The sequence below is a fragment of the Vipera berus genome (genome assembly GCF_964194415.1).
Source record: "Vipera berus genome assembly, chromosome: 6".
Taxonomy (NCBI): Eukaryota; Metazoa; Chordata; class Lepidosauria; order Squamata; family Viperidae; genus Vipera; species Vipera berus.
In genome coordinates, this window is record NC_138208.1 from 47,429,098 (window position 1) to 47,453,374 (window position 24,277).

The 24,277-nt window shown below is 36.0% G+C and overlaps 1 protein-coding gene across 8 annotated transcripts in view; it reads right to left on the bottom strand.

Annotated features, from left to right (window-relative positions):
• The window catches only part of OSBPL8 (oxysterol binding protein like 8), an 85,067-nt gene that overhangs the window by 41,462 nt on the left and 19,328 nt on the right, over nucleotides 1-24,277 (bottom strand). For all 8 annotated transcript variants that reach the window (XM_081331113.1, XM_081331119.1, XM_081331112.1 and 5 more), the window contains 8 exons: nucleotides 22,971-23,102; nucleotides 14,438-14,508; nucleotides 12,570-12,656; nucleotides 10,642-10,743; nucleotides 8,610-8,813; nucleotides 7,424-7,508; nucleotides 4,804-4,972; nucleotides 1,090-1,315 (listed from right to left, as the gene is read on the bottom strand). In XM_081331113.1, the coding sequence (XP_081187239.1) occupies nucleotides 1,090-1,315; nucleotides 4,804-4,972; nucleotides 7,424-7,508; nucleotides 8,610-8,813; nucleotides 10,642-10,743; nucleotides 12,570-12,656; nucleotides 14,438-14,508; nucleotides 22,971-23,102 (1,076 nt within the window). The remainder of the gene's footprint in view (nucleotides 1-1,089; nucleotides 1,316-4,803; nucleotides 4,973-7,423; nucleotides 7,509-8,609; nucleotides 8,814-10,641; nucleotides 10,744-12,569; nucleotides 12,657-14,437; nucleotides 14,509-22,970; nucleotides 23,103-24,277) is intronic.

Genomic DNA, 24,277 nt, shown 5'->3' on the forward strand with positions numbered 1-24,277 from the left:
AACAAATGGTGTCTCCATACAGCACCCTGGTCCTATACTTGATTGTGGCTCAATATGCAGCATGTGAAACAATGCATATTAAGAAAAAATGGGATGAAAATGTAACAGCCATATAATATTTATTACTTACTTATTTCCTGCCTTTATTATTTTTACATATAAATCAAGCTGGCGAACATATTCAACACACCTTCCTATTTTCTTCACAACAACCACCTTGTAAAGTGGGTTAGGCTAAGTGTGTGCAGTTGGTCCAAAGTCACCCAGCTGGCTTTCATGGCTAAGGTGGGACTTGAACTCACGGTCTCCCGCTTCCTAGTCTAATCGTAGACCAGTGGTCCCCAACCTTTTCAGCTCTGCAGACTGGCAATGGAAACAGCAGGGGAAGGGGATGGTTTTGCATGCACATGCACGACTTGTGCAAATGCAGCTTCTCATGCATGTATACTCGCCCGCCACTTGTGTAGCCCAGTTCCTACCAGGCAGTGGACTGGCACTGGGTCGCAGACCGGAGGGTTGGAGATTCCTGCACTAGACCAAATATTACAACTTCCAGACCAATCTTGAATTTAAGAAATAGAGGATTTTTCATTTTGCTTTATTACTGCCTTGGGAAATATTTATGATTTTATTTCAGTTGCATCCTTAGATTGGTCTCTATCAATTCTATATATTCATATATCAATATATCTATATCTCTGTCTGTCTGTATCTATCCATCCACACACACACACACATACAGAGGGAGAGATAAATGTTATCGAACTTAAGAATTATTGAACTTAAGCTAAAATGAGTAGCAAAAATCATGACTAATATAATATAAATCAATTAACAGATTAACCTGTAGTAAGCTAGGTATCTCATGACATTGAAATAGAAATTCTATATAAATAAATCCAAATTTTGGATGTGATATCAATCCACAGGGTAACATAACAATGATAAAACATCTTATACTATCTCTTTATAGTCAGTTTTACCAGAAGTTCTAAAATGGACATACCACGTAATAGTGGATAAAAAAATGAAAGGAAGACAAACCATTTTACAATTCAAATATTGTGAAGTAAAAATATAACTTGTTACCTCCCCCAGTTCTTCACTGTCTTCTTCTATGTAAATTGTTTCCTTTACATGATCAGGTTCAGGATCAATATATGAATCATCCTGTCTCTCTGATGTATCTGTGTCACTTTCTACCAAACCATCATTATCTGACTCATCACGATCATGGTCATTTTCTTTATCTGATTTATCAGAGTACATATCTGAATCTTTAAAATGTTGTCTTTCAATTTCACTGTCATTTAACCTATCAAAAAGAGACATGTTAATCTTTTATATAGTAAGGAACAGTACATTTAGTTAATTTGTTACTTTACTGAATTTTTGTTTAATGAAAACTCACGGCAAAACTCATGTCAAACCGAATGTCAATAAAATTAAATTTAAGCATTTTTCATTCAAATTAATTTTATTGGAAAAATTTAAACACAATGAAATCACTAGGACTTACAATTCAATTTAATGTATTCAATTTAATTAGAAGAATCCTTGAGCTTAATTCATATTATTTTCCATTCTTTATATCTTTATCGCTATTTTGAACAGCATCTTACAGCACTCAATTAAGTTGAACACATACACTAAAGAATGCAAGAACTACTGCCTAAATGCAATCAACTATGAATTTCTTTCTTAGATTTTCACGATACCTTATTTCACAGAGTGAATCTTTACAAGATTTAGGAAAACAAGCTATATTCCCAGTTTCAGATGTTAAAACACATTTACATTTTATATGCAGTATATACAGGTAATTTACCTAGGGATGCCCTTAGTTTAATGATTAGCAAACAACATTTCTTCCTACATACATTAATATTAGTGAACATAAGAGTATTTATAGAGATAACAGGTTATTTAAAGAAACCACTGTGATAATTTCTCCTTGAACTGAATGATACAAGCATAGTGTAGCAGATGAAATGACTGGAAAGTACTTGCATTGTGACACATAAGTTAACATAACCAGTCATCATGGCTATTGTCCAGATTGAAATAAAAAGCTGAGAGTGCATGAATATATAGGCCAAGATTGTTTGCCTTTGATAACTTATTTGCAAAAAAATAGTGAATTATTATTTATATACTGAGTCATATTTATTCACCTTAGTTTCTGAAGTGTTATAGTTTTAATCATTTTCATTCCAAGTTTAACAAAATAAAAAAATAATGAAAAAGAAAAGAAACAAGAAAAAATAACTTTAAGCTAAAAAAAAAATCTGGAATAAACTTGAAGCCTCTTTACCATACATCAGTGCAGTGGTGCTATAAGACATATTCCTAGAATCATTTTTCAGGGAACAATTAAACTACTTTACAATGCCTCCAATTCTAACCATCATTCTACCATGGAAAGGTACCATAGCTGCAGTCTTACTTTAGATTATTGGTGTGCAATATGTTGATGGCCAAGGCTATATACTATTTATTTATTCATTCATTCATTCATTTTTATGTCACCTATTTGCAAGATTCTATGCAGGTTATTATTATAGAACTACAATTAAACCCCTAACTAAAAATCTACCATTATTCTCCATTTAATTGGGCTGCCCACAAAGACTCTGTAGAACAGCACCATCTTAATAAGGGGCAAGCTGCTACAGCTGCTACTGAGAATGTCATCCTCCAGGCCCCTGTCTCTTGATTCCTTAACTTAGAGACCTATAGTTCTCCCTTTCAGCTGATTTTTGTCAGACAAATGTCAACTAAAGAAGATGGTCTTGAAGGCAAGCAAGGATCCAAACTATATAGGCTTTGTATACTTTGAAATGCAACTGAAAACCTAGTGGTCATCAACACAATCCCTCAGCATAGATATTATTCTGCTAAACTGGTTAGTAGTCATCATTCAGGGAGCCATATTCCATTTCAGCTGCAGCTTCTAAATTATTTTCAAAGAAAGCCCCTTGTAGATTCAATTGCAGTAGTCTGTTGAATTACTGTCTAGAAGGCTTTCTTGTCCAAGAGATCACAATGGCAGACCAGTTTTATGGCCACAATTAGTACCTGCTATTCTAGTAAGAGCTATTGCCCAGCAGGATTTTCTGATTTATCACTGGTCTTTCAGGTAATCTATTAAGATCACAGATGGAACATTAATGGTCCTAAGTGCCATTTTACCAAAAGCAATTCTGTTTTGTTGGGATTCAGTCTGTTTGTTCTACTCCATCCAAGACTCTAAAAAACACACACAGACTGAAGAGAATAGGGAAACAAGCCAAATTCTGAAGGACTCCACACTGAAGTTCCAAAGGGGTCTATTTTTCCTTCCCCACAACCATCATAGATTCTCCAAAAAAATGAACACAATCTATGCTACTAAATGCAACTAACACTTCTTTTATTTCCTCTGTATTACAGAACATGACTAAGTGTCTAATGTAGGTACCCACCTGACTGCAGAGAAACTCCTCAATTTAATCCACAGGATGCCTTTGGCAGATCATCTACCATACAGAGGTTAATAGAAGTGACTATGAGTGATCTGACTATGACAAAGGAATGATACTGTCTTCCACTTCAGGTCATATATTAATTGCTTGGGGGCCAAAAGCAGATCTAAGACACTGTCCCTAGTATGTTTCAAATACATGTTTGGCTTGGGGTAGGAGCATACTTGTCATAGCAGCCCTAATTCCCAATCTGCTCAGACTACATGCCCAAGGAGTGGAGATCCTTTAGCACAGAGAATCTGCAGGAGGTGAGAAGTGATGGGTGAACTACCTCACTAGTACACTGAGTTTGTTCAGAGAACTCAACATAAAATACTGCAACTTACTTCAGGCTACCTATGGAACAGTTTATTTGGCTATCATCAAATTCTCATAAAACATCATTGCTAGGCCTTTTCATGGATCTTGGTGTTAAGGCTACTTCAAATCCCCCAAGAGCTACATGGGCAGATTTCAGGTAGAGGAACCCCTCCATTCTCATTCAATCAGCTTTTGGTGCCTATTCTGCTCCCTTTTCCATCATGGAAGAAGAGGATAATATTAGATATGTACTTGGCAAAATGCAAGTAACTCTGAGTTAGGACTTTCTGGGAAGGATAAAGAAATTAGTATATCATAAAAAGCTATAGCTATATCACAGAATAAGTATAAAATTATTGGTTATCAGCATAGGATAGAGAATAAAATAGTGCTTAGGTCTATAGGAAATAGCAGTGGTATAAGTTAAATATCTACTTATACTGTATACCAGGAGATAATTCATGACTGTTTTTGTTCTTATTTGAGACTCATCAGACATTATTTGGATGAGTCCTAAATAAGGCAAAACTGGTCACATATTGCCTCTTGGTGGTCAATATAAGTAGAAATATCCCACAGGATTTAAACTGACTAAAAATAATACCCCACCTCAACTCTAGGGAGAGGATAGAGAAGTCATATGAACCTCATACATGAGAACATGATTTAATGTAATATCAATAACTCTCTGCTATGACAACTTAAGAAAAGTTGCACTAACCATATCATTCTAAAATATGTATTCTATACATTAAGTATAGTTAAAAAGTATATTTAATAAGTTATTAGGACATAAACAGATGGAATTGTATCCTTGATGTAGGGTTTAAACCCTCGTGTGATTGTTGTAACAAAAATGTTCTAATTTGGAAGTTGAAGTCAAAAAAACAACACATAACCCCTACCCTTAAAAGATGATTCCTATGAACCATGAAGGACAAGCTATGGTTTAATAAACAAACAAAAATTATGGACTTACGGGAAACTTTCAGTGCTGTGAACGTTGTTTGCACGCAGCAGACCATAGAATGAAACATGTGTACTATCTGCTAAATTCAGTTCATGTTCTTTACCTTCTCTAATCATTGTACGCTTGAGCAAACTTGAACACTTTAAAGCTAGCTCCAATGCATCCATCCAACATCTACCTAAAAATAAACATGTTTTAGAGTATAATATTCAAAACAGGGCAAGCACAACAGTTAGGGTTATATGCATTTCAGGTATTTGTCACTTTTATGTATAATAGGGGTCCCCAATCTCGCACAAGTGGGGCTGCGAGCGCACACAGCAGCCTGTTGTGAATAGGGCAGCCTGGCAGTGGGCCACGGCACTTGCAGCCCCACTGCTCACACAAGTGAATCTGTGCACGCACACATGCCTGCCCTTCACACAAAACCATCTCTTCCTCTGAGCCGGGCTACCAATTTGGAAAGGTTGTGGTATGCTGATGTATACTACTGAGCAAAACTTTTTAATATTAGAAAAGATTTTTTAATTCAAGTTGGACTGACTTAGTAATATGACTCATTCTTAACTCTGCTTGTGTTACAGAAATTAGAGCATAATCATATATGCACATTAGATTTCACAAGAACCAATTTCAACAAGCTTTAAGTAAGAGTAGGTAGGGGCCCATAGAGATAAATCCTCAAGTCGAAGTTAGCACTGAAAAGCTGGGAATATTTTAAAAATCAGTAAATTGCAGAATATTCTAGAGATGGGGGAAAATGGGGTTTAGGAAATCATTGTGGATATGTAGAAATTTTTCCACTAAAAACTAAAAGGAACATATGCAGAAATTTGTGCTTTTCATTCTTTTTTATTGTTTGTTCTTTCAAATATATATTAAAATAAAATATAATAAAATTGAGGTTATACTTGAAGCAGAAAACAGAGATTTAATGTACCACTACAATAATGAATCAGGGAAAAAAGAATGATAGATATAACACCAAGGTAATTTACCAGCAATAATTAGTACTGCAGGAAGGCTAAAAACAAAATCAGAGAAACAACTTGCAAGAAAAACTAAAAGCAACAAAAAGTGGTTTTCTGACTACGTCAGTAGTAAAAGAAGGAAAATGTAAAGGTAGGCTTACTTCTTGGAGAGCATGGTAGGACAGTAATATGTGACAAAGAGAGGACAGAATAACTCCTACTTTGCTTTAGTCTTCTTCCTAAAGTGAACCTAAGCAGAATATGTCAAAAACCTCTCATCGAGCTAGAGAAGCGTCAATTCTATTCTATACCCTATGCAATTCAAAATATTTATAAATGGTTAAAACGGATAGAAAGTAGAATTATCACGTTTGCAGATAGAGAAACAGGGTGGCTGCAATCACTTTGGAAACATTATCAATGTTCCTAAGGCTGAACAAAGCAAAAACTAGGAAACTGAATTTCAATGAAGGCATTATCCTAGGAAATATCAAAGTCACGAGTATAGAATTCATGAGGGGCAGGGAGAAGGAATATATGCCAAAAGTGTCTGAGTGTCTTGAGGGATCATGAGTTGCTTATGTAATACAGCTTAAAACAACTAAAAAGCAATTCTAGACTGTATTAACCAAACTATAATGTCAAGATGAAGAGAAAGTCATAATTCTTTTCTACTATGATTGGTCAGAATCAACTTTCTTTCTAATTCTAGTTCCACATTTTAGGAAGACTACTGACAAAATGGAGTAAATCAAGATGATAATAGACTTTGAAATGAAAAGTGATGAACAACTGTAGAGGTGTTGGGAAAAGAAACAATGGGTTTAAATGGGAAGGAAGCAGACCTTGGCTGAGTATTAGAAAAAAATCCTAATAATAAAAACTGTTCAACACAGAGGCATACGTCAGAGATACTACCAGTGCTGTTCCAGACCACCATAATAATGTGAATATTGCAATAAAGTGAGTCACACAATTTTGGGGAGTTTTCCAGCGCATATAAAAGTTATGCTTACACTATCGCTGAAGTCTATTAAGTGTGCTCTAATATTACATCTAAAAAATGTACATACCTTAGTTAAAAAAAACTACTTTATTGCTAAAAAATGCTAATCATAATCTGAGTTTTCAGTGGGTCATAATATTTTTGCTGGGTGGAGGATCTTTTATATATACATATACATACATACATACATACATATATATATACGTATGAATGTATGTATATATAATAGTGCGGGATTAACAATAGGAAGAAATATTTGCAAAGCGAAGTGAAGTGCAATAAAACAAAGTATGGCTATAAGATTGCCTCAGGAAAATAAAGCCATATATATCCAATTGCCTAAAAATGATCATGTCTTAGGAGGAGGTATTGTGCTTATGTGCTATCTAATTAGCTTATACTCCAAAACATGGATACAAATAGTGATCTGATATGCTACCTTTATCATGTCTCAATTCCAGTAATTAGTTGGAATTAAAAAATGGTTTACTTGGTTCTCCATTTGAAATAAAACACATCACTTAAAAAAACTTAAAACAATGTTCCTAATATGTACACATTATTCAAAACTTTAAAATTCCATTGTCAATGGCACTTGGCTCAAGTAACGTCAATTAAAAAATTGATCATGAAAGACAAAATAAATGCTTACCATCCGATTCTGAAGCTGCTCGAATGATTAAGTAACTACTGGGTAATGGCTGTGTTATAGAGCCAACAGCTTCACCTTTAGGACCCTTAAAATACAAAACAATATTAAGTTGATTGTATTGTAGATCAACTTGCATACAATCTATTCATAAATTCTTTTTTAAAAAATGATTTTACCAGCAAGCAATAGTTTTCACTAGACGAGATCTTACAAGAGCCCTTTTCCTAGTTCACCAGATGGCACCACAAGCGAACTGTGGATGTAATTCAATGCTAAACAAATTATACTCAGATTAATAACTGCATAAATGAACAACTTGTGACTGTTGGCCAGGCAGGGAAATCAAAAACATGATAAAACTGCAGTATTTATTCCACGTTGCTAAAAAAAAAAGCTGCATGGATATAGTCAAGAAGACTTGAGCTCAATTTGAGAGTATTTCGTCTTTACTTTCCCGTTCACTGCACCCCAAAAGCAGTATCTTTCTCTTTTAAGAAGGCGGCTTTAAGGAACTCTACATGGCCCATTCAGTTTTGGATGAAAAACAAGCAAAATGTATTAGCAATAATACATTTAAATAATCTAGCTGATGGAAAGAATAGTGATGACAACTCCATCTGAATGTTTATTTCCCCATAGAAATTGAGAAGCAGCTCAACCATAACGGAATTAGCAAAAGTGAATTTGCATGTACAGATACTTGCACCCAAATAAATAAGAGTGCACAGAAAGGAAGCGATAGGAGCAAAAGGCAATTCTACTATCTATTGTCCACTAAGCAGAAAGAGGCAATTTTGCTTTTAAAAATCAGATATAAGCAGCTTGTTTGATGGAAATTTAATAAAGCAATACTAAACAGTTTAACACTGGAAGTCATGTACTGTGAAAACCTATAATTGTGCCATAGGTTAATGGAAATAAGAAATGCTAACAATTATCTGCTTGCCATCCATAGTCAAAAGTCAGATCTTCCTTTTCAGTCTTCATTAACTATCCAAACCAACTGAACAGCTGAACTTTAGAATTTTAGACTGATCAAACAACTTTATAAAAGAAATATTCATTTGGACCAATCTATGACAACTGAAAAGCATTTTGAATTCATTAATGATACAAAGAGTTTTAATGTGACATGGGTATAATAGTCTGTTGGCACCAACTCCATTAAGAATACAAGCTCACTTACCTTAACAGCCCAGATAGACTGTTCCAAAGGATGGAAAAGTTTGAAACAGAATCCATCCTTTTTGGAAGGCCGCTCAATGAGTTCACAAGCATTCAGAAGTACTGTTCCCACCCACTGGCCATTTTTAGGTGTTTTATAAATTAGCAATACTCCTGGTTTCAACACGCACCAAAGTTTGGTCCAACTTTTCAATGTACCACGAATCTTCCCAGGAAAAAAAGGGGAGAAAATAAAAATATATCTAATTATTATTATTTCAAGTATTTTTAGTCTCTTACTCCCAGGCAAAAACCTGATTTTACAAAATATGTAACAAGTTTAGTATTGTAAAATTAAATTCTAGTGAAATAGCAATGCTCATAAAGCTACCCTCAGATATTAGATTATATTAAATACATACAGTAAGTGTAAATATTTGGGTAGCTCCAATGTCTGAAAAGAGGGGCCGGGCAATCAATGGAAGAGTAAATGTGAATTGTGATTTAATTTCAGGATTACCCGATGTCCTCCTTTTCGTCCTCAGTTCCTTCATCTGGTCTGTTTTTTTAAATATCTAACTGAGCAGCTTTTCTTCATGGAGCTGTGCCTCCCTAATAAGTGCTAACTGCAAGTTAACAAGCTATTCCTGAATTTGAGAAGACCTTAATCAGTAACAAGATGAAGGCATTTGCCTCATAACCAGCTGATGACTCACAACTTGAACACACTAGGTTAACAGCAGCTGCTAGCACATTCCTCTCAATGTGTACTTACCACTGAGTACCTGTTTACTTACTTGTATTCCCTTCCCCTCCAATGAATGTAAATACAAACATTAAACAGTGTGTGTCCTCCTTTTCCCTCCCATTTACTCTACTTTGCAATTGTCCGTGTCTTCCTTTCCTTATTCAGGTATCTGGTAACTCTTGAATGATTGCCCTGAGCAAATCTCTCTTTCTCTTATTCTAATTCTGAGTAGTGCTGTAGAAATAAAATGGTGCCCTGAGTGATCTGAACAAAGAGTAGGGTAGAAGTGTAAATGCCTTTTGATTTTAATCTATGTAGGAAATTTTGAATAGTAACATCTCATGTTACATATATCATTGACCAGTGTTACTTAATGTTTCTGATGTGAAAAAAGCATTAATATTAAACAGCTTGGGTTATCTGATCCCCACATTCCATTCACAATCTTCTCGTTTGTTCATACCATCTGTCAGGTTTGTTCCAACTTGAGCATTTAGGAAAGGAAGGTTTTCGACTCCATTTTTGAAGTAAAAGGTTTACTTTTACCAAAGTGGTTACAGCAGAAGCAAAGCTGGATCTGAATATTCCCAAGCAAAGCCTGCATTTTTCCCTCTTCCCTGGCCCTCCCCCCTTAACCAATCCATCAGTGTTCAATTATATTCAAATTAGATGTTTTGGGAATGGCCTTGAAATCTGGCGCCTCTTTAGTGGAGTTTCACATTCCATTCTCACAGCTCCGCCCTTGATTGGTTGGTCTGTTCCAGATTGACACCTCTGGTTCCTGTCACCTTGTCATTCCCCCTTGCTACCTCTCCCATCTCTCTTCCTCCTCCTCCTTCCCACATTTAATGGCAGGATGTCAGCAAGGCAGAATATGCTGAAGATGGCAGATCTGATACCATCATTGATTTTTAGACAGGGAAAATCATAACATTTTACACCATCACGTGTAGAAGAGGGGAAAAAAGAAAATTTGCAATAAGGAAACTATTTTTTAAATTTCAATACATCAGTGATATTTCAGATGCTTGTTATTAAGAGGAATATCTTTCTGTTAATATTTAACACAGGGAAATTATCAACACAATTAATCATTATAGATTTGCTCTAACTATGGCAACCATGTTAAAGTAAACTAAATCTCCCCCTGGGTTTCTATGTATTGAATATTAAACCTCTGGGATACAATTAATATATTTTCTGCCACTGGTAAACACTAGCAGTTAAATACAATTTTAATTCTTTTGCTTACTTATAGATTAAACATTAAGCATTTACAGCTTTTTTATTCATCTCAGTTTCTTACCTTCAGCCAATCAGCCATAACAATGTCTGATGGGTCTGTGATAGTGCTGAGTAATTCTTTAGTGGCTCTTTTCTTTTCTTCCCTGTAATTTTTCTTTTGAACCTGTAAAGAATGAATGAGAAATGAGAAAAGAAAGCAAATAAATGGAAAGAAGTAGCAAATGCAATCAATCTGAAAATAAAATGTCCAGCTGAAAATTGTTAAAATACAGAAAAAATAAGTTTTTAAAAAAGTCTTAACAAAAGAACTTAACTAGAAGTTCTTTTTCGGACAATTTCATATAAAAGAATACATGGTTTTAATTTTCAGCTATGTTTATCAAGAACACAAAGACCCCTTTACCTGGACTCTAAAGCATGGTTAATCCAAGGTGAGAAATCTACTGTATCTGCTTTCAATTGTTTATATAAACATATAGATTTACTTACATTACACATTTTATCAGGAATTTATCAGGAGTTTGCGATCTTATACGAGAAGTTGGAATTGATTGATTGACCTTTTGTTACCCCAAACCTTTTTTTGTTTCCTTGCACGAGGCGACGGATTGCGAAGGAGCAACAGCACGGGGCTGGAAGTCAGGTAAGGAAAGAAAGGCAATTTCTTTCCTTACCTGCCCCACTTGTTCCGAGGCCGCTTTCCGCTCAGACGCGTTGCTCTTGCCAATGGCCCGACTGCCCACTTCAGCGCCTTCCCCGAGCCTCTAGCGCTCCACCTGCTGCTTTGGTCAGCCTGCCGGCCCCCATATCAACACCCTGCCCACCGCTGCCCAGCACCGCTGCCCTGGGGCTGCAGGAACTGGCCTGGCATGGGAAGGGCACGTGCCCTACCCTCCCACCACCATGCAGAGTAAGGTTGCTGCCCCCGCCCAAATGCACTCGCCTCGCCCAAGCGGGTTTTTTTTTTTACTAACCTGCCTTTCAGCTGCATTCCGTTTCTCTGTTCGCTTCTCAGCCTTTGCCATGTGTTTGGCGATGGGTAAAAAAAAAAGTTCCATACAACTTTCTAACTTCTTGAGATCTCGTGAGAAGTTAGAAAGTCTGATGGAACTTTCTTTTTTTTAACCGATAGTCCCACAAACACGCAGTGAAGGCTGAGAAGCAGATGGAGAAACGGAATGCAGCTGAAAAGCAGGTTAGTAAAAAACAAAAACAAAAAACGCTTGGGGAGGTGGGGGTGGGCACGGCAACCTTACCCTGCACGGGTATTGATGCAGGTTGATCATGGATGGGACTAAAGGCCTAGGACTGGGGCGTCGGCATGTGTGCCTACAGAGGGCTCTGTGTGCCACCTGTGGAACACGTGCCATAGGTTCGCCACCACGGGTATAGGCTTTCATAATTTGATTAATATTACATTATAGCTTAGGCTGCAGTCTTGTTTATGTCCATCTGAGAGATAGGCTGCCAAATAATTTCAATGTAGATTTTATTATTTTATTCTTAAGCTTTTATATACTCTGAGTATTTTTAATTATATTGGTCCTTGACTGTAATAAATATTTGATATTTGATTTGATACATCTTTCTATAATGGAAAAAATGGTTAAGACTATGTTGCACAACTTTTATATACCATAATTATGTCCGAAACAGTTTGCTTTATTGTTTAAGGCACCAGGCTAGAAAGCAGGACAACATAAGCTTAAGTGCTGCCTTAGCCATAAAAGCCAGCTGGGCGACTCTGGACATTTTCTTTCAGCCGAACTCACCTCACAGGGCAGTTGTTGTTGTTGTAGGGAAAATAGGAGGAGGAAGGTGTGTTGGATAAATGTGCTGACTTGAGTTACAAATAATAAAAGTTGGATACAAACAAACAGATAATATTTTCTGAAGCATCATAGCACAGTTTCCAAATCTACCAGTAATTGTGTTATGGGACAAAGGTAATATGAAGATTTAGGTATTCTAATACTGAAAATAACTCACCTTAAGGGACTCCTTCTTTGTGAGTTTGATAGTGGGAGAGGAAGCAGGGATGTCCTTTTCTGATCCATTATATATTTTAGATTCTGACTGAAAATACAAATTACACAAGGAAACTATGAAAATGCTTTCTTTCACCATTAACACGAAATCTTCTGTAAATTTATCACGCTTCATATTTTTAAAATAAAAGAAGAGATAATGGTGATTTCAATATCTCAATTCCAAATCTGCCATGTTTCCACTTGATTAATTTTATATGAAAATGGGATACATTTCAAATAAGAAGTTCATCATCATTTACTTCAGAGAAGCTAATTACAGTTTATTAAAGAAAAACTAGTACTTCTGTTTAGCAGTCTATACATTTGTCTTTAAATAATTCTGTATAAACATACCAATAAACCTTGTCTGCTAAAACCTAAACACAGATGTAATTCAAGTTGCTATTTAACAAAATTACCTGTGATATGCAGAATACTCAACTTACTGTGGGTTAACAGAATACAAAATTTTAATTTTAAACCAATAACTTTTGGGGGAAAAATATGAAACCCAATTGAATAAAATTGAAAGGTAGCAATCTAAACCAGGTGTAAGATTAAACTACTACTGAAAGCTTCCATAAGTAGCTGCCCTCCCATTACCTTTAACTGAATAGAGGCAGATACTAGTAAAATGAGGGGAATAGGTAGGAAGTCAAGACACATAGGAAAAGAGAGAGAGAGAGAGAGAGAGAGAGAGAGAGAGAGAGAGAGAGAGAGAGAGAAAGAAAGAAAGAAAGAAAGAAAGAAAGAAAGAAAGAAAGAAAGAAAGAAAGAAAGAAAGAAAGAAAGAAAGAAAGAAAAGGTCATTTATCCTCACTTCTGCCTCACTACAATTCTAGAAAAATGCATAAGAGTACACACATTTTTCTAGTCATTGCTATAAGAATCAGAAATACATTGGCACTTTGGTACTCAATTGCTTCAAAACACATCAAATTTGGTACTCAAAACATTTTGATGTGAAAATGTTGTCCTGGTATTCATCTTTATTTGGTACTCAACATGCTGCAAAAAGAAATGGGGGACAGCCGCAGAGGGCGGAGAGGAATTTGGCCATGCTAGGAGGGTCACTAATATAGGAAAAGGGACAGATAGTTCTTCCCAGCCAAAACAAACCGTTTTGTGGTATGTCACATGATTTGTTTGCTATTTATTCTTTTTAGTACTCATTATGGCTCCTGGAACCAATTAAGCATGAGTACCCAGGTTCCACTGTAGTACCAAATCTCTCTCTCCCCCCACCCCACCCCTGGCTTATGGCAAGTACTCTCTAAACATGAAAATAATTGAAAAAGATCTAATATTATTCTCTGAACAGGAATATGCAATTTCTGAATTTAATAATTCTATTGTCTTTTTCCTTTTAATTCTTTTTCTAGTTAGATACAACATCTCTTCCACTCTTCTTCATATTTTCCCCCAACCCTTTCTTTCTCCCTTTATCCAGTACTCCCATAAACATCTTGTTTACTTCTTCTTTGCTCTTTCTACTGAGGGACCTATATAATGGCATGCATACTTGATATGCCTCTGTAAATGAAGACAGAGAATCCTATTATTTTACAAATGGAAAATCTTTTTAATCAGTAAACTACCATATGATTTCAGTACAAGGCAGTGTAAAAATAATACAAAATAAGTATAAATATTAATTTATTTTGTATCCTGGATCTCCCTTTTTTGATCACTGAGTGAAGATCAAGAGAAAGATATGTATAGACAAGTAAATGTGTCACATGCTGTAACTAAGTCCACTTTTTAATTCAGAAGGAATAAATACATCTAAGTTGGTAGGGTAAAGATACATACAGCCATTGTACTTACCTTACTTTTTGACATTGATTGTGAAGAATCATCTTTATTCTGCGAAGCATCATCTTTCCCTCTATCAAAACCTTAAAAAGAAACGTATGAGCTTACAACAATTTCTACAGAATAAAATTATAAATACCAAGTATACTTTCTTTAAAGGCAAACCCATTAAATTCTGACTAAATGTATTAGAAACAACATTCAAATATTCCTAGAGCAGGGGTCAGCAACCTGAAACAGTGAAAGAGCCACTTGGAACCGGTTCCCTCACAAAAGGAAAAACTGGGAGCCGCAAAAAATGTGTGCGCATGCGCGTACATGCACGCATGCGCAGAACAGGGTTTGACTGAAGAGTGGAGCCAAGGCGAGATATGCACCTACCCTGCATATTTGAATTGATTGGTTGAACTTTTTTACTCCCACTTTTTTTTTGGGGGGGGGGACTGCACATGGCAGAGGACTGGGAGCCGCAGGAGACGGCTGAAAGAGCCGCATGTGGCTCCGGAGCCGCGGGTTGCAGACCTGTGTCCTAGAGTATCACAAAAATTTTAAACCTGTAAAATATTGTTTAGCAATAAACATTATTTGAGTCAACATCTACCCCATTTGTTAATATTGCACCTAGTAATGCAACCTACTTTTGTGACAGTATAAAAAATAGAAAACAAACCTTGAAAGACTGGCGGGAGTTCACTGCATCCTCCAAATGAAGCATTCCGAACAAGCTTTCGGCCATCAGTTTGTGGAGGAAGTAAAACCCCAGCACCTAGAGAAAACCTACGCCTCATAGGACCTTCTTCTTTTATGAGCTAGATGCTCTATACAATTATCCTTGTCATTCAAAAGGCTGGTGGTAATGAGAACGTTGCAGAGAAAGCAGTTGCCATTGTTAGCAACCCGCAAGTAAGAGAGTCATGTATGTATTTGAAAAAGGAAGATATACTAAGTACATTGGTAATAACGTCAAGTTGTTACCATTTCTCTATCAGTAATATTTCCTATTTTAGTTAGTATGTTCTAAGACAAGCTGTTACTCTACACTGTTTGGAAATTACAGAGAATTGGCATGATCAAATACATCAAAGTAATTCCTCTACTCCGTAATCTTTAAAATATTTTAAAGCACACACAATAATCTAACATGGGTATATTTCCAACATTGTGAAAGAAAGCAGAAAATTACAGTTACTAAATAAAATGAATTTCTCAATCAAATGAAGTCTTACTAAAGCAAACCAAATAGCACCCGCCAGAAAAAATGTCTAAGAATTCTAGATCCACAAAAAAGCTTGTTGGAAAAGGATCCATTGCTTTTTAAAACAATATTACACAAATATTAATAATGCACATTAAAAATTATGTTTTAGAAAACAAGTTCTTTATTATTAAAACAATTATCATTCAATAATAAAGTTCCTTTCTAAACTAATTTCAAATAAAAAGACATGGCTTTTACATGAAGACTTCAGATTAGAATAATTAACCTGAAGAAAATACAGCTTTAGGAGGGGTTTTTCCCATTAAAAAGTCTGGTATATTTTCAACATGAAGGTAATCATTAAAAGTTAAATATATTATTTGTTCAAAAAATACAAATCAACTATATTTTAATAGAAAGAAATGTAGCTACAGCACTATATAGGTATAATTTCTGATTGAAAGTTTAAATATCTGATAATTTAATTGATTTAGATGCTGATTATCTAAATTACGTATTTAAGTGGCAAGAATGTACGGAGTAAGGAAGAATAAAAAAAATAAGAATGTGGGCTGACTACAAACAACTGAAGATTTGCCCCCTTTTAATATGTGTTGGGTAGTCAATTTTGCCTGCTTTTCATGCAAAACATGACATTTTCAGTGGATCAGGTGAATATACATCATCTGTATATTACTAAAATTCTCATGTCTGTATGCAATCTTTAACTGGCAAAATATTTTGTGGATCACAGGGCACCTCAAACATGCAAACTTACAGAATGTGTTCAAAATCCAGGACCCATGGGTCCCATGGAATTGAAACTTGGCAAACGTTATAAAACATTTTATGATATAAAAATAATCATAAAGCATTTTATGACATAATGCAAAATGTCATAAAACATTTCTTGTGGTGCCTTCTGATGTTATGCTATACACTTCAACATGGACTATTTTCAGGGTGGATATATTCCTAAATGTCTCCATGAACTTTTGCAGTGAAGGCAGTAAATTAGAAGTTCTGCCATTATTGAAGACATTCAGGAATCTGGTAAGGAAATGTCTCTGAAAAAATGACACAATAAGTTGTCTAGAATTTTTAACTCTTGTCTTCCACAGCCACTGATTTTTCTGCCAGAGATTTTGGACAAAGGGCAAGTTCTTAATATTGTGAGATTGGATGGTTTAAAAGAATGCGTGCACACACACATTATCTGTATGCTCAAAAAAAGTTAGCAAAATATCTAAAAACTTGTCCAAGATAAAACTGAGCTACCAGATTTTTTTCTATTCACTTATTTCATAGTTCAATTAAAAATCTTGCTTTTAGTTTTTTAACTACCATAATACATAGTGTTACTTCAGTTGTGAAGTTTACAATTAGTATTAAGAGACTTAGATTTCAATATCACTGCTACTCTTATATGTTGATATATTCCATTTATTAGAAGTGAACAATTGTTTCAAAACAAGGAACATAATTCACATTTCCTGGCATCATGAAAATGTAACATAATTTCAAATTACAAAGGAAGGTCAAATTCAGCTATCTTCCTTTCCTTCCATAACTGCAATAGAAAAAGTATACAGGACAGTGCTAAGAATTCCCCATCAAAACTTGCTTTTATTCCTGTTTTACACTTCATTTCTTATTTTATTAACTAAATTGTGGACAGAGCTTACAGCACTATAAACACTAATTGGAGCTATGGTAAATCTCACTTCTTTTGCATGTAACTTTCATACCACCAGTGTTCTCAGGGATGGTCTGTAATGGGGAAAAATACTATTTGAGAAAGTTCACAAATTTCAGCTTTGCCATTATTATGATGACACACATTATAACACAAAAGAGAGAACCTGTTCTTTAGAATAGGAATCTAAGGGTGGTGCTAGATGTTACAGTGGAAACAATGGTTTCCCTAGTAACACTGAAGCAGGGAGGGTGAATAACTTCAGAAAAGAATCTGTGAGTAGCATTGGAGCAGTAACACTCAATATAGTCTTTATTTACTTAAAATTACAACTTTGTTTATCCTAGTCCTTTTTATTGGTATTTCTCCAGGCAACCTGGGAAACTGAAAATTTATCTAAAAGAAAATGGAATCTATCAGAAAGTTAGGTAATGAATATAAGGAGAAATGATGGCAGTGCTGGTTAAGCACCTTGACAAACTCAAAGCCTGTGGGCCAGATCTGGCCAAGGATGTGTTTAAGATCTGGCCCACAAGCAGACTAGTAGAAGGAGGCGATTGAGAGTTACCTCCTTGCTTCGTTGGGTGTCTTGTCAGTGGCAGCTGTGCTAGCACAGAACTGGCAGCCGGAGCCTCTCTAATGCATGGAGCTGTGCGGCAATGGTAACCACAGGGGCAGGTGGGCATGGCTAAAGCGCCCTCTGCCTGAGAGCAAGTGGCTGGCGAGGGAAGGAAAGGAAGGACGGAAGGTGCTCAGGCCGTATGTTTCTTCAGTTCTCACCCCTCCCTGCCTTGCCGCCTTCCCCTTTCCTCCTTCTGGGCTGCACTTTCCCACAAGTAGCCGCTCACCTCGCAGACTCTTCCCCAAAAGAAATGAGGAAACACAAGACAGGAGGCTCGCACACGCCGGGCCCAGGCCAAAACTAGTTGAGAAACCTGAGCCGTGTACTGCTGAAGTGCACGTGCTTCCCTCGAAGCTGCTGCTGCTGCCCCTTCGGGTGAGAGATCTGCAGTTAAGTCTCTTCACTGCTCAGACTCTTTGGTCTCAGGTTCTGGGACCTTAAGAGTGCCACAAAGAATGCAGCCCCCTTATACGCCAGAAGATCTGGGCTCACAGCATCCTACTGAGCTTCCAGAGTTGATACCTAGAGCGCTCACCACTGCTCGCCTCACGCAGCACCTGGGACTTCTGTGCAGTCTCATACTCCATATATACAACATTTGCTGTGAAGAAGACCTGTGTGCCTATTTTAAACCCCCAAAAATGGCCGAACGGAAAGTGAACTTGGAAAACAGATGCTTTAAAAAGAGGTGGGAGGCAGAGTGCCTGTTTGTTGACACTTAAGATAAGGCCGTGTACCTTGAGAAGCTAATGTGGCTGCACTTAAAGAATATAAGATGAGACGGCACTATGAGACGAAACATCAGGACAAGTACAAAAACGTGGACATACAGCAGAAGCTAAAGAAGGTGGAAGAGTTTAAAAAGAGTCTGATGTCACGGCAGCGTCTGTTCAGAAAAGCAAAATCACAAAGTGAAGCTCCTATGAAAGCTATTTTTATAGTGGCAGAAGAGATAACTAAATCAGCCTGGCCATTTACAGAGGGGGAGTTTTTGAAGCGCTGCATGATTAAAGTGTGCAAAATCTTGTGGCCAGACCAAAAGCAAGCATTTTTAATGTAAGCCTAAGCAGAAATACTGTTGCTGATCAGATATGTGAGTTTGCCACTGATTTAAAAGTACAGCTGATTGAAAAGGAAAAAGATTTCATTACATATTCCCTTGCTGTGGATGAGAGTACTGACATCACTGGCACAGCACAGCTGACAATCTTCATCCGTGGAGTAGATTCAGGTTTATGCATTACAGAGGAATTTTTGGATATGAAATCAATGCATGGAACTACCACAGGGAAAGACATATTTGAAGCAGTATCTAAATATGTAAATGACATGAAACTAGCACTGGGACAAACGTACAGGGCTGACAACAGATGGAGCACCTTCGATGTGTGGATAAAAAAGTGGATTAGTGGGAAGGATGAGAGAGAAGATGGAAGAGCAAGAATTGCACAGGTTTGCTGACAGCATATCACTGCATCACACACCAGGAAAAACCATCAATTTAAGTCTTTTCTGGAGGAAATACATTCTGAACTTGGTGATCTCCCCTATCACACAGAGGTGTGATGGCTAAGTTGAGAAAAAGTGCTCAATAGAGTTTTTGAATTGCATAAGGAAATCTGTCAGTTCATGGAAAGTAAAGGAAAAGGCTCCACAGTATTATGGGATGAAAAGTGGCTGTGTGAGTTAGCTTTTCTGTGAGACATAACTAAGCATCTCATTGTGCTAAACCTTTAGCTTCAGGGACAGGACCGTATGATCACAGACATGTATGATGCAGTGAAAGCCTTTCAGGTTAAGCTGCGATTGTGGGAGACTCAGATGCAGCAAGGAAACTTGAGTCACTTTCTCTGTTGTCAAACAATCATAAACCAAATCTCCACCGCTTGTGTTCTCAGATGCTCATTTTGCTGATAAACTGAGCATACTTCATATGGAGTTTACGCGTCACTTTGTTAACATTAAAGCAAAAAATTCAATTTGGGACTGCTCAGTAATCCATTTGCAGTTGACGTGGAAAAAGCACCTGTAAACATCCAGATGGAGCTGATAGAACTCTAATGTAACAGCATACTTAAAGCAAAGTATGATTCTGTTGAGCCCACACAGTTCACCAGATTTATCCCTAAAACAATGCCCCAACTCCGCCTATAAGCTGCTTGAATGCTCTGCATGTTTGGTAGTACATAGCTGCATGAGCAACTCTTCTGTGATGAAAGTGAACAAAAGCACACAGAGAAATCTTCTCATTGATGCGTATCTCCACTCTATCCTGAGAGTTTCCACAGCTTAGCACAGGAATGTCAAACTGCCAGCCTGCGGGCCGAATGCATCATGACGAAACTACACCCACTCCATTGCTGACAATGGGGAAAAAGTTCCGATAGGTCGCGCGACATCACATGATGTTGCGAGTTTGACATGTCTGGCTTAAAACATTACCTCAAACATGAATGAACCTGTAGGCAAGAAAAGATGCCAAGCATCTGGCTCAGACAAAATGGCATGAGAGAGAGAACTAAATAGCTTATGTGTTTTCTTTGTTTTAAATTTGTTTTTGCAGACTTGAAATATTTGTTCATATTTGAAATGTTAATCCTGTTTGGCCCACGTCTTAGACATAATATGATGCCCTTTGAGAACAACCATAATGCTGATGCGTCCCTCAATGGAATTGTGTTTGACAGCCCTGGACTATGCCAACTAAATGTCCCCCCCCCCATTTCATTCTGGTTCTTCTGGTAAACATACTTAAACATACTTTGATAGCTTGATCAACAATTCAAAAGGACATGTTCAACAAATAACAAAATCAACTATCTACAAAAGGCATTGGGCTGAAGACACAGCACTAGAATAAATTACATGATACTGGGTAATAAGTATAGAATCGTTACTTTTGTAAGCATTACTAGTATTTTATACAATCATCAAAACAAATCTTTACTATGGTCATAGACTGCCATATCTGCAATCATATAACACATGATATATCTCCCGTATATAGAGTATAAATCTTCAGTACTGTAATATTTCTTTAGCATGTTATGTAATAGAACTACATTGTATAATCCTCCTCACTTTACAGTCAGAAATTGTGCAGCTTAGATGACTTCCAGTGAGGTGAGAAGAACCAACACCCATACTTTTTGTGGGGGCTTTACGGCTGCTTTTGGCAGTTGGAAGAAAGAAGGGAAGTTATCTGAATTGAGCAATTATTCTTTTGGAACATTTAATGGTGTAATGGATTAGTTTTTGATATGTAAATAAGTAGTTATTCTTTCTGGTAATGTTTAATAGTTTTTATTATTATTTTTTGCAATGTTAAACTGTTAAAGAGAGAGATGAAGAGAATTTAGACTAAAAGAAAGGGGGATTATATTCTTATGTTATATATTCTTGTTAATTTTTATTGCATTTTTGTGGATTAATAAAGAGAAGTGAAGACTTAGAGATGAGTTTATAGAAAACAGAGTGAGATATGGAATGTATTTGGTTGTATTTTTAAAAAGTGACATGTTGCTAGGGAAATATTTACATTTGAAAATGTTAAAAATATAAGAATAAAGCTTTTTTACTGGAAGAGTTAAACTGTAATGAAGGAAGCAAGGTGTGATAGGAATAAGCCACAAGTTAAGATGTCAAACATATGATTAAATATTCACTGAAAGGCATGGGGTAAAGCTTCTTCAGTATCAAAATCTCACTGCAATCTGAAGAGAAATGCAATTTTAAAGTTAATTTTTCTCTCTATTCTTGGTAGGTTTTTTTAGCAGCAACCATGACAACTTCTAAAATCTACATATATCATACTTTTTTTTGGTTTTACAAAATCTAGTGTAGCATTTATCTTTTAAAAAATACTGATATTTGGAAAGCGCATAGGAAATGCTTTTCCAAAGCACATTCAATTTTTTTGAGTTATGCAAACATCCTTGTGGAACATTCTACCACTGGAGGTTAGAACTGCCTCTGCCCTTTTGGCTTTCCGGAAGGGTATTAAAATTGGCTTTCTTGATTGGCCTGGTGCCCCAAGAGAGGGAGCTCGCAGCTGGAGGTAGCTGCTGGGGTAAGAAGACATCATCCCTGTCCATCTCTAAGCTCTCTTAGTTTAGGTTTAATACAGTTTTAATTATATTTTTAATCTATGTAGTTTTAATATTTTTATTATTTGTATTTGTTTTGTAACTTAAAAGCCACCTAGAGTCACCTTGTAGGGGAGATATAGTATAAAATTTTAATAAATAAAATAAATAAAAATAAATAATATAAATTTGTAGAAGTGTTCCTAAGAGGATATTCACACAAATGAAGAAGCCTCTGAAAGCACTCAAAGCAGCCAAGCCTTCAGGAGGATGAGGCTGTCCGAACAATTCAATGATTGGCTTCACATGGTTTATCAGTCACAATAACACCATAAATAAAATGTTATTCCAAATTATTTGCTGAAACCTGTTAATCTTCATTTATGCCAAAGAGTTCCAAATGAACTGGAATTAATTAGATATGATCCACTTAAAAGACAAAATTTTCATTTAGGAAACAAAGTATTTTGGATATATTGAAACTAAATTTATGATTTAATGAGACTAACTTCCTTTAGCATATAAAAGACTAATTTGCCCTATAGCAGGCTGTGAGAAGATAACAAATGGAATGTAATTTTGTAATAACAGTCTTAAAGGTACAACATATCAATTTCCTAGCTCAACCATTACATTCCCACCTCCCAGTGAAATACATATGTGAAGTACATGAAAGCCTGCTGATGACTTAATGAACTGATGTATGAAAGAGGACTTACCCCACATTCAGCATTTTCACATCTCCTTTATTACACAATTAAACCAAGAAATCTTTAACCACATTTTTTTCTAAATTAGAGAAATATCTGTGCTGATTTCTGCACAAGATACAAAACTAAGGCATGGTTTATATAACATAAAACCAGTTCCTTTGAACTGGTCACCGTCCAGCAAGTGTTGTAGGATATTTTATTTGATACTGTATTCAACAAAATGGCTCTTACCATGGCCTTGGCCTGGACTGAAAGAAAGTTGGTGTAATTCTTTGGTTGGAGTAAGACATCCTTCTTTTGCTTGACGCTGGCTCATTTTTCCTGGAGTAGAAGTATGAGATTCATCACTGCTTGCTACTGCAGCTGTAAAATAAACATCATAAAAATGATGAGTGATATTTCACTGAATACAGTAGAAATTGTCTCCACCCTAAGGAATTTAAGTGCTAAAATGCAACACAGAAAAAGGAAGGAAATGAAACCTAAAGTAAAAAGGCAAATACTATGTGAATCCCTCAGCTACATATTGTAAAACTGACTTGTAATAAGGCATACTGAGAAAAAACTTACACTGTAAACTGTCAGTTTTAAAGATCATAGTTTAAGCGGGATTTGAGAATGTATAAGGGTGAATAAAGAAACAGTAGACTATTAAAATGGTGCTGGAGCTCCATCAGAAAATATGTAAATAGAAAGAAGGGAAAACATTGTTTTAGAGTGTTTTGAAAATAGGACATTTATTTATGTTCGACAATGGTGAAAAAAGCTACATAGAAATATTACCCACTGATATCTGCTCAGAAAATTTAGAAAGTTGAATGGTGGCACATCCATGCTTTTGAATACTTAAAGTGGAAAAGTGAGATAATTTTAAATTATTTGATTGAAAAATGTTCAACATAAGGGTTACATGCTTTGTTTCTAAATTCAGCTTCTCTTCCTTCTTTTTAAATCCATGTTGCAAAGGCCTGATTAACTGGACATGATATCTTTGGTCCAATATATCTGGAGGGCATGAAAGAAGCATGGGGTAACATGAATGAAGTAATTGCAAGGTGATTTCTTATCATATTATAGTAGTAACTTTTCGATGATCTGCAGGTCCAATTTAAACTATTATAAAAACATAGCATTTTAATATTGCTTCATATCATTGTTTTCTGTTATCTTTAAAACTGAAGTTTCCTAAAATTAAATTTATGAAAATTATCAAGCTGTATGTACATAATGTATAATCAGCATGCATACTCCATAATCAACTCCTCTCCCTTTTAATTACCAATTCCATACATAAAATTCCTTAAGCAATGTTTGAGATTCTAAACTAAAAAGCTATAGATTCTATAGATTTATCAATCCAAAATCTAATTCCCAAACACATATTTTTGAATTTTTTGAGATGTTAATCCTATTTTTCTCTCAATACAACTGCTTGATAATTTTTCCTTCTTCTGATATTTTACAGTCACAGTGCCCTCTAGAGACATTACAAAAAAATGTAAGTTTCCTAAATTCTCAATTACTAGACTGGGCTCCAC